This window comes from Chelmon rostratus, chromosome 15 (genome assembly GCF_017976325.1).
Source record: "Chelmon rostratus isolate fCheRos1 chromosome 15, fCheRos1.pri, whole genome shotgun sequence".
Taxonomy (NCBI): Eukaryota; Metazoa; Chordata; class Actinopteri; order Chaetodontiformes; family Chaetodontidae; genus Chelmon; species Chelmon rostratus.
In genome coordinates, this window is record NC_055672.1 from 15,028,871 (window position 1) to 15,039,892 (window position 11,022).

General features: G+C 43.8%; 1 protein-coding gene across 1 annotated transcript in view; it reads left to right on the top strand.

The window, feature by feature from the left end:
- Positions 1-10,850, top strand: part of ttll5 (tubulin tyrosine ligase-like family, member 5) — a 45,931-nt gene extending 35,081 nt beyond the window's left edge. Inside the window, exons 29-31 of the mRNA XM_041953479.1 lie at positions 2,690-2,898; positions 6,714-6,796; positions 9,495-10,850. Coding sequence (XP_041809413.1) covers positions 2,690-2,898; positions 6,714-6,796; positions 9,495-9,547 — 345 coding nt within the window. The 3' untranslated portion in view covers positions 9,548-10,850. The remainder of the gene's footprint in view (positions 1-2,689; positions 2,899-6,713; positions 6,797-9,494) is intronic.
- Positions 10,851-11,022: the final 172 nt, after the last annotated feature.

The following is an 11,022-nucleotide window of genomic DNA, read 5'->3' on the forward strand; positions in this document are numbered from 1 at the left end:
TGACAACGTGTAGAACTACTGAGTTATAACTCAGGAAAACCCTCATATTTGTGTCTGTACAGAATATTCCACACAGTGCTGTCCAAAATAGTACAAAATACACCCACATCAAGGGCAAAGCTTTCATGTTAGCATTTACAAAGCTATTCTGAGACTCTCTTTCCAAACCACTTAACAAAATGGTGTTTGGTAGGAATATCTTCCTCAACAGAAGCTCATTCCTGGAGAGCCAAACATGACTCCTCACCCAAGATTACATTGTTTGGCTGAGTGACTCGGCTAGGTTTATGTTGGACGGTGAGTAATCAAGGAATGCTGCCCATGAGGGCACTAAAGAGGCCCCAGTATTGAGTCCATTATAAGTTTGAAGTATAACCTTTATAGTTAATATCAGATTTGAGCTCCATCTGTGTACCGATTGCAGCGCAAATTAAGTTTTGTGATATGACTTTCTCAGCATTAGTAATGAAGCGACAAAAAAGCTTTTAGTCATGTCTAACTAGCCGAGACAGATGTGATCTGGCTGTTTTTAGAGGGAGATTAGAAAGGTAGAGGTGTCAGCCATTCCGCACTGCATAATTTTAATGTTTAGAGAAAAAATCCTCTTTCTATGCAATTGCTTTGAAAGAGGATCCAATCAGGAAGAGTGTATTTCTTCATTTTCCAGACAATTTTGTGGAGCCCATCTTTAGATGGAGAGAAGTGGAGACAGGAGAGTACCATGTCACAGCTAACAGGGTGGAATGATTGGATGCACCCACTTTTTTCCGATGCGTCCTGACTAATGCAGTTGCTCTCACGTCATTGTTTTGTCATCATCTTGTTTGCGCCTTAATTAATGCAATTGAGGTGATATTTTTCTTGGCCTGGCCCAGCAGTCTTACACAAGACACTTTATGAAAGTGATCCCTTGCCTTTCCTCTGTCCCATTCCTCTGCTCATATCATCTTATAGTCTGAACATAGATTACCTGGTTTCTGTTTTGTGCTGACATGTCCAGTCACACTTCAGACATATGGAGGCAGGAGAGTCTCGTACAGTCTGGTTCGTGGCACTGAGGACCGCATGTGGACTTGTTGAACAACAGAGCCATCCTGTTCAACCCTCACAAACTGAGGTCATAGGAAGGCTGACTCTGGATATGGTTGTCTCACCATCAAATCAGACATCCCTCCCTGAAATCCTTGCTATCCCTCCTCATTCGTTCCACCCACATGGGTCTCTCTGCCAGTCTGACCTAGCAATACATATCTTCAATGAAGCTGAGGTTTAATGCCTGAGCTGATATTCCAATATTAGTTGAAGTACAAGTACTATTTGTGAGTACTATATGTTGCCTCTAATTTTGCATTCTGAGTCTATATTTTGGTCTGTCCCTGTGCCGCTGTAACACCAGAACTTCCGCTCTAGGTGATCAATAAAGGATAATCTTATCCATTTCTATTCTCCTATCTTGTATTACTCTTTCACACATTTGCTGACTTCATTGACAGTTTTCTAAATCTTTCTTTGCAGCACAGGCATATTGATTGATCCAGGAATTAGACAGTGGCTTGGCTTGACTACTCTGTAGTGGCATGAGACAGGAGCTTTGGTCTTTTTTGACACTGCTGCGCTCCCTGAACACACCTAGCCAGCTTTTCAGGCCTGTTGGGAGCGTTATTGATCATTTTGGATTAACTAAAGACACAAAAGGAAGTGCTTCATTCAGTGTGAGTGCTCATGTACACATGTGCGTATGAGTGTGTACTTCTGTGAGAGAGAATAAGACAGGGGGCTGTTCCGGCACTCTGGTCCACGTTCCAGTTACTGGGTGCAGACTGCGCGGCTCCTCCACAGGCTTGGCCCCGGGCCACCTGGCAGCCAAAGAAAGGTGCCCTTCCTGGTCCCGCTCAAACTGAATTGTGGCCATAGGCCTTGCAACCTGGAAACTCAGCTTCTCATTTATCAACACACAAATTACATCAGATATTCCCTGTCACACAGCCGGCCCTTTGAACGGCTGCACTGTGAAGCTGGAAAACCATTAGCTCGTTAGATAGCCATATAAAGCTGCAGAGAAAATAGCACGGGCATGAGATGTGGAAGGAATGCAAAGTATTCCCCAGCACTGCAAGGACAGAGTGAAATGTGGCTCTAAAAATGTCAGAAAGAAAACTGTATTTTCCCCCATCCCAAGCCTTTGAAGACATCTTGTACAAACAAATAAATAATGTGAAGAATTTGCTTCTCGGTGCAGCCAACTGCAAAAAAAATGTTCAGCTTGTTTTGGTACTGGATGGCATTTCATTAATATCTGCTCTAATTCATGTCAAGCACTTTGATATTTCACCTAAATGACCAGAGACCACATTTTTTTCCCATGATGAACCCATTCTAAATGTGGTTGCAGATGGCTGTGCATTGTCTTTTCTTACATCAGACACTTGTTAGAATACCTGCTTGTAGCTGTGCTGCTGTTGTTGTAGACAGTGGATATCACATAGGTTCAGCACATACATATGTTCTTGGATCGAGTGTGATAACAGGATTATTAATGGCTCTTACAGGAATGAGAGCTTTATACTGCTTGTTCATCAAGGTTAAACTACAATCAAAGTTCCGACTAAGTTGATAAAAGTGTCTGAGGTGGTTTGATTGTCTCAGTGTTACTGACCTTAAATGACAGCATGTCTTTCTTGTTTCTTAGGCTCAACTGTCAGACCAGACGAGTTCTCCACATGCCCAGGCTCCCACAAACTCATCCATCTGTCCCCCACCCAGCTTTCATGTTCGGTCCAATCACATTCATGGCCTCAGCCACGTCCAGACCTGTGTTAGTCCTCTTCTTGCACCAAAGCCACCCAGCAGTGCCAGAGAAGGACAGATCAGAAAAACTGCAAAAAAGCGCCTCATCAAGTAAGACCAGCTTTGCATCTGAACGCATTCACTCTTTCTTATTTCTTTCTGATGCTACTAAAATTCAGTGGCGTTGATTGGCCTCTGCTTGTGGATCCAGATAGAGTGCATGGGGTCGGTGAGTTCAAGAGGACATGGCTAATGCTAATGAGGGTTAGAATATGTGCGTAGTGAAGTGCACCCAGTCTTTTGGCCCCAGGGTGTATCTGCCTGCTCAGTAAACAACCTCATCACAGGCCTGATTTCTGCCTGAACCGTAAACAGAACGTGGTTCAGTGGAAGGGCCCGGGCTCTGAGCGCCGTTTAAATCCTGTTTGGTTTGGAGATAAGCTGAAGAGCACAGAGGGGAAAATAAAAGGAAAGGAGTGAAACAGGGCTGAACTGCCAGCTATTTCCCCCAATTACTTTATGACTTTATTACTGCAACATCTGGCCAAATTACACAACAACAGCAAGCCTTTGTGATGAGGGCTGATTGTTTGTTTAAAGCACACTGTTGCAGTGGTGACGGGCTCGTCACAGCCCTCTGATGCGTAAGAGGGAGGGACACAGCTGGATAAGAACACAGTTTTTATTGTGAGTGAAGCCCATACTGTATGCTCTCTCCATTTTATTGTGAATTCATTCATTCATTGCAACTTTGCCCTCTGCTGACGCTCTAAACAGGAGAGTCTGAGAGTAGCATGTAGCTCGTGCTCTGCTGACGTGTTGCATTGAGGCATCTTACTTGATTGGACAAACTCTGCCTGGCAAGTGAAGAGTTAAGAGGGCAGTGGTGCAGCGCAGGGGTTGTAGAATAGGTTAGGGCAGCCGGGTAGGTGCTGTGTTTGCTCCTGCGTGTGTGTGTCTTCCTGGCAGTGGCTGTGTTTACCCTCTGCATGTGGAATTCCAGAGCCCCCTCACACTCTCCTCTGTCCTGCATTTTTGTGGTCGACCAGTGTGACAGGGGAGAGTGTGGGAAAAACGGAAGCTTCAGGACCAAAAATGCACTGATGGAAACAATGAAAAGAAAGAATAAAGAGAGGGGAAAAGAAAGAATGGCAGAGAGAAGTAAGCTCCGTCCAGGAGAAAGGAGATGATTGTTTGCAGAGAATGGTGGGATAATAAGTTGCTTCCCTTTATTTCCAATCGCTCATTTTAGGGGCAACTCAATACCTCTGTTATTGAGGCACATCTGAAATGCATCCCAGTGTAGGCCTAAGCTCCTCCAACTTATAATAGAATCACTGTGCTGGGTGTATTCAAACAGTTCAAGGTTATCCAGCCCTCTAAACACCTTCTTCTAGCCAGCTGTTGAACTGTAAAGCTGTTGTTTGTTACATATTTACCATCTCTGGCCTTGACTCATTCTCTCATGAGTAATACACCACTGATGGTCATTGACATTTCTTAGTTGAATCTGTTTATCAGAATGACATTTGGTTTTTGGTCTTGTTTTGGAAAGGAAATGAAGGGAAGATTTCTGTTGATGCAGCCAAAGGATTTCCTCTGTTTGGAGGCCTGCAAGACAAAATCCTACAACAGTGCTATCCACTCAGCTTTGTCTGAAACAGCTGACTTGTGCCCAGTGATTGGACTGAGTGACTAGTCAGCATTCAGTTTTAACTGAAGATTAAAAGAAGCTGAACAGACCTTGGCGAGGTTTCTGGGTGACTGTGCCTTTGATTTTTGAGCTCAGCTAACATGCGGTACACTTGCTTGAAGCAAATGTGCTTCGTGTTGGTATCCACTCAGCAGGGCAGGGCTCTCTGGTCTATCAACATACCGCAGCTGCCAACCCGAGGGGCTGCAAGGACTCAAAGTGGTATGACTTCAGTGAAGGCTTTGAAAGGACCAATTTGTAACACAAATAAATGAGCCTGTTTGGTATTTTGTTTGTGAGGTTTGGCTAGACGCAGCCGTAGCTACGGAAACCCAGGCTGTCGTGTGGCATTACTAATAGGGTGACAATTACAGCAGCACCATTAATGTCAGCCTCGCTGCTGCTTTCACTCCCTATTAATCAGCCACAACAGTAGTTATTTTCACAGGATACTGTATACACACAGAAGCAGCCAAACGTGTGTTTATGGTTAGACTTTATCCCCTATGGTCAGTCTGAATAACATTAAGACATACTAGTTACCTGAATGGACCAAAAACTAAAACTGCATATCAGCTATGTTTACATAAGGGCTTAAGCTCTCTGTGAGTAGTGTGAAATTTTCAACTTTTGTCTTATATGTCACCTGGACATACTGCGAGTTCGGATTTTGTTCTCACCTACAGTGTTTCTGGCTGCAGCCTGACTTTTGGAGTGACAGAGTAAGAGACTGTTGACAAAGAAAGTGATGTGAAGAACCCAGAGGTCAAGTTTTTTTTCCCTCCCCCTTTCAATATGAAAGGAGTCGCTTCCTGTCGAGGTATGCCACGCTTAAAGTGGGCCAGTTCTATTTGTGGTTGTGTAATGGTATGAAAGAACAACTGTGCAGCCCCTTACAAGGAGGCAGTGTGTACCCTCATTACCTCGTTAATGCTCCTTTGGCACGCTGCTGTTATGGGGCGAGAGGTTAATGCCAGCTAAGCTTTATTTATTGTTCCCCCTAAAAAATGCTTAACAGATTTAATGTATAAGGTTACAGACGTGTCTACTCCTGCTCTATGCCTCACCAGCTCTTATAATGCTTTACTGTATTTTCTGTCTGATTATGTGAAAAAGGCTGTGTGATTTCTTGTCTATAATCTCCAAACTTCTGTATGAAGCCCTGTTAGATGAACATGTGAAGTAGTTGCTATTCACCCTTTAAGAAAGACTTTTCTGTCTGCAGCCGTTGCCTGCAGGACCACATAGTCGGTGATCACCACAATTATGTTGCCAATGTGAAAATCCCATCACCCGGGACAAGGAGCAGGAATTTGCCCTCTTCTTGTTTGAATAGCTCATGACGGCACTCAGCAAACACTTAACCCCCACTAGCCTCCACTAACTGCTCATACAAGGAGAATTTTTGAAATTGACCACTTTTCTCCCGTCAGAAGATGCACAGGCACATAAGTATTTAATCATATTTAAATATAACGGCTTGGACCCAGACTGAGGAGATAAACATCACTTTTCAGAAACATTTTGTCACTCTATAACTTGATGTTTTTGGTCTTCACTACAGCTGGCTATCATTTGCATTTTATCAGTTCTGGTGCTTATGGATTACCAGTTTCGATTTCAATATGTTAAAAAAAAAAAAAAACTTACCAAAAAGATTTTTGTTTCATTGAAATAAGTCAATTCAAAGTCTTGAAGAATCATTCACAAAGTAAATACATGCAATAAAGTGTATATTTGCGTTATGTTTCTGCACAATAATGGAAAATATGAAAGGAAAAAAAACAATTTATTTGTAATCAGAAGTAAATCCACTCCAGCGAGAAAAACATGAGAGTGAATGTTACGCTGCACTTACTGAACCAATGAGACTGCACAGAAAATGCATCAGCAGTAGATCAAATATGCTACTGTCGCTCCCAAGACCTCAGTGAGAGAGAGCATGAAATAGTAGCTGAGGCCATACAAAATGCGACAGAGTCAGCACAGTTTCCAAATCAACCCTACTATTAAAAAATATTCAAACTCACCATTGACGTTTTCAAAGGAGCCTGCCTTGCAGATATGTGGCCCTTGTTTGCAGTAACAAAGGTTTACTGCAAACAAGAACTAAAATTCAGATTGCTTTATGGGTACCTGATAATTGGCATTTTGGATTTGGTTCTAATGTGGAACCAAATTTCGGTTTCCAACCCCAGCCTTCACTGACACTTCTCTTGTGTGTGATTAACAGGCAGACCTCCGCAGAGAGTTCAGCCAGTGGCAATGTGTCCAGTGGCCAGCATCCGGTCTACGAAGCCATCTGTGGTAAAACAGGTGGGTCTGATGCTGCAGTTCTACACAAGCTCATAACCGTGTTGTAACTTGGCCTGTTGGTGCTGTAGTCCTTGGGGAGGCGGGGGGAAGTTATGCCCTCTCTGTGCCAGTGTCAGTGATTACAGCCAGGCATAGTGGACATTCCCCATGGATGTCTGATAAACACCACTGGATATTTTTAGCCAGCTCCTGCTCACTCGGTGGTGTGCAGGATGTGTAAATGTATTTTGCACACTGTAAAAGATAACTACATTGTCATAATAATTAATAGTGTACAAACTTAAATTACACTTCAGCGTATAGGGGAGGTTTTATTAGTTATTATATTACAATGACTTGACCCTCTTTAGAGTTAACGCCAAGTGGAGTTGCAGCAGCCAGATTTGAATGGGCATAAACAAATGTTCCAGTGTGGTAGTTTGCTGTTTGATCACATTGTCTGTATGTGTCCAAGACTAGAGGTCAGATTACTGCTGCAGGATAAAGAGGCATAACAGTGATGACATCTTTCCTCTGTAATGAGATCCAGTGTTGGGAACAGTTCGGACATTCCCATCTGTTGGTCATTCCTACGCAGTCGTAATTACTGTCCATCAGCCAAAAGGGCTGTCCAGTCGTACCCCAGAAATCCCACTAAGAGGATGAAAAATGTAGCTCAGTCTTTGCTAAATTTATTTTGGGCAGTGCACTGCAATTGTGGATGCGTGCACTCACGTGTGTGCCCTGTCATCCTGCCCTATTTCCACAACTCTTTCCATCCTGAGCGAAGTGTTGAGCTTATTGCAGCAACAGTGATATTAAGCAGTTTGCGCTGATGCACACATGTTTGCCTGATCAAGGGCTTTTTCCACAGACCTACTATACATTGGCATGAGCGAATCATGCCGTTCACCACATCACGTGAGTGTCACAGCCGAGCCGTCCCAGAGATCAGCTTGTCGGAAAAACACAGTAGCTGTGCACCACCCAGACCCACACACTCATTCTTAGTGTGTGTGTGTGACCAGAACATTTCTTTTCTTTCTCCCTCTTCCCCCCAAACTATGAAAGCTGGCTTAGGTTAACAAACATCTTATAAACTCATCAATTACTGTAACTAGATCCGTTGGGAGAAACTTCTGAATTTCATGAATGCATTTTTTCCGTTGTCCAGGGCACAAAGGGTGGGGGAGATGCTTCACTCTTGACTTAAAAAAAAAAAAAGTCTGACCCAAAAAAAAAAATCCCAGCACCAAAACCAGTAAGCAGGGCCGGTTTAAGCATGTACGGGACTGGGAGTTGAACAGAGACTCAGTGTGGGGGGAGGAGGGTGTTATTAGAAGGGGCACAGCCTTTGTGGAGCTTAAGAGTGCGTCAGGTCTTTCTGCCTGCCCAGTGTACCTTTGCAGTGAGATGACTGAGTTCCCCTGATTGACTCTGACAGGGAGTTAGAGCAGGGTCCAAATGGAGAGCATTCTCTATGATCAGCTGTCAACCATCATTAATCACGCCCTCCCTTTATCTCTCTCTTGTGCGTTCTCTTAATCTCTTCCTCTCTTTGCTCGTACAACTCCCCCTTTATCCTCTGAAAACCTTTCCTGCTCACTCACCCCGTCCCCCCCCTTTCCTTCCCTGCTTCTTCTCTGTTCACATTTGACGTGAGATGAGGGGAGGGGTTTTGATGAGGACCTATCAAAGCTTGCAAACCTAGATTATATCGACCACATGTGTTTTACAGTGCTTCCCTTGAAGTTCTCAGGGCTCCACAGCTGGTGACTGAGGAGATTTATTGCTTTCAGTTTGAGGAGGAAATGAATGCTGCACTTGTGCCTCTTTAATGGGAGTCTGATCATGTCAGGACGGATGGCGAAGGCCTCGCTCTCTCAAAATAAGACTATGTGGTGCCTTGTTGCGAAAGGAAGGTAGTTATTGGCTGTCATCCCCTTTCCAGATATAATGTGTAAGTTACTGGATGTTTGATTCAAAGCAGTCACTGAAAGACCTTTTTTTATTGGTGAATCACTTGCCTTTAACAATGTATTGCATTAGCTAAGTTACTAGCAGATAAGGTCAAATGTATGTAAGAACAGCAGTGCATGATTTTACTTTCCCTTGTGTTCGATGTGTCAGATGCAAAGATCCTGCTCATGCTGTTATCTATTCCACTTGTTAGACTTTGGGGTTAATTTGCCATTGAACAAAATGTTGACATCATTTCTTCTGTCATTTTCAGTTCGAAGTGTCATTTGGAGTGTAATATTGTCCCCTTTATCTCTCTTTCGCTGAGCTGGAGAAAGCTGCTTCCAGCGGTCATGTCATCGGATTGGAAGTCAGGGAGATGTTTTCCTTCTCCAGCTCAGTCAGGCCCCACGGTGTAAAGGAGCACCAAAATAAACAGAGTGTGCAGAGAGGGAATGAAAGGGAATACTGTTTGGGAGCACAAACACAGCAGCTCTAACTGTACTTGGAATGCCTTTTCTGCCGGATGGCTGGCCGCGTGCCAGACGATAGGTCGAGGAGTTAGTGGGCTGAGGATGAGGGGGACAGCCGGACAAAAGGCGGAGCACTGAGGTGACTGAGAGGATCCGCTGGGAACCACTGTGACCATGAATGATTAAAAAGATCAACAAAACATTCACCAGGAGGGTTTTAGTGTACTCTTTTGAAGCTGCCCTTCCAACTCTTTTTATTAATGTTGCTTTCATCTGTTGCTTCCCAGGTCTTTCTGTGTACCAAAGGCTGTTCCAGGGCCAGGAGCCCGGTCACAGATGACACGAAGGCGACCAGAGGCACATCCTGCCCCTCTGTTGGCCTGACAGGTGTCTCTGCATGTAACTACATCCTCACAGAGGTGTATTCTGGGAAAGGACAACAGCAGCAGATGAAAGCATGCCAGACATCGGACAGGGCCCTATTAACTTCTCTATGATACAGCCACAGACATGCGAGAGGATGGTCTGCAAGGCCAGGAATGCCCAGCTTTGACGCAGGTTGGGATTTTGTTGCGCAGCTCAACATCAGTTGGCCTTTTCAGCTCCCTACCCCCTTCCCCCCTTCCCCTCATCCCCCTTGGCTACACTCTGTCCGTATACCAACAGTTGTCCGCCCTCATTCTCTCCATGCTACTGATGCCACAGAAAGATTTCACTGACAGATAGCTTTCAGCAGATGGTTCTTCAAGCCCCAGTGGTATTTTACATACGGGATTCAACAATTTATTCTTTACTCATGCATGAATGGCATGTGCCCCGCCAGCCATTCATGTCGATTTTTTTCTTCCTCCAGCGTTATACAAACAGGTGAGATGGGGGTTTTGCTAATAAAAGGTTATGACAAGTATTGTAGAGGTTGCCAGAGCAGCTTCTCATCTCAGTTGCATGCGGAGAAGTTCCTTTCATGTGTGGCTTCTGGCATTAGACACTCCATCTCCCGGCCCTTGTTGGACACCAAATTGCTGCCAAATCACACTCTACGGCCCTTGCCTGGGGATGGGCTTCAGTATAGCATCTCTTTCTCATAGGCTTAAAAAAGCAAATTTGGATTGTAAGAGCTTAAATACGTTGGGTTGCTGCCTTGTTACGATGTAACTCTGATGCTGGGAAGTTTTATATCAAGAATTCAGTGATTGTTCCTGTAAACTGTTGACATGTTGATGTTGTTTTCCTTGGATGGACCAAATTTAATATTAATATTAAATACATTATTGTTATTGCATCAGTATATATTTACTGTACACCTGTCTACCAGAAGGCCTTGTGGCTGTTTCTGTAGCTCAAAGCATAGCATAAAGAGAAATTATGCACAGCCTTTCCTACATTGAAGGTTAATGCTGCACCAGCAGAACAGTATCCTTATGGATATTGCATTGCTTGGGACCATATGGTGAGTTCACTCAGGGTCTGTTAATAGAATACAACATTTCTGTTATATATCAAGAGATTGAGCATATGTTTATGATGTCTGTCAGAAATACTTGAATTTCACGCATGTCTTTGTCACATCGACTGATGCCTGTCATCAGTGTGATTTTGCACAGATTGTAGTTTCCAATGCAGTACAACAGAACTGGTTTTAATACTCCTCATGGTGTTTTTTTTTTTTTTTCTTCTAGTGATTGATGTTGCACTTCATGTTGTGGATTTAAGCCAGTGCATGCTGTATTACATGAATCTATAGGTGGAATCCGAATCAATGTGTATATTCTCCTGTGGTGATACAAAGTTGTTTACAGTCAGTCATTTAATCTG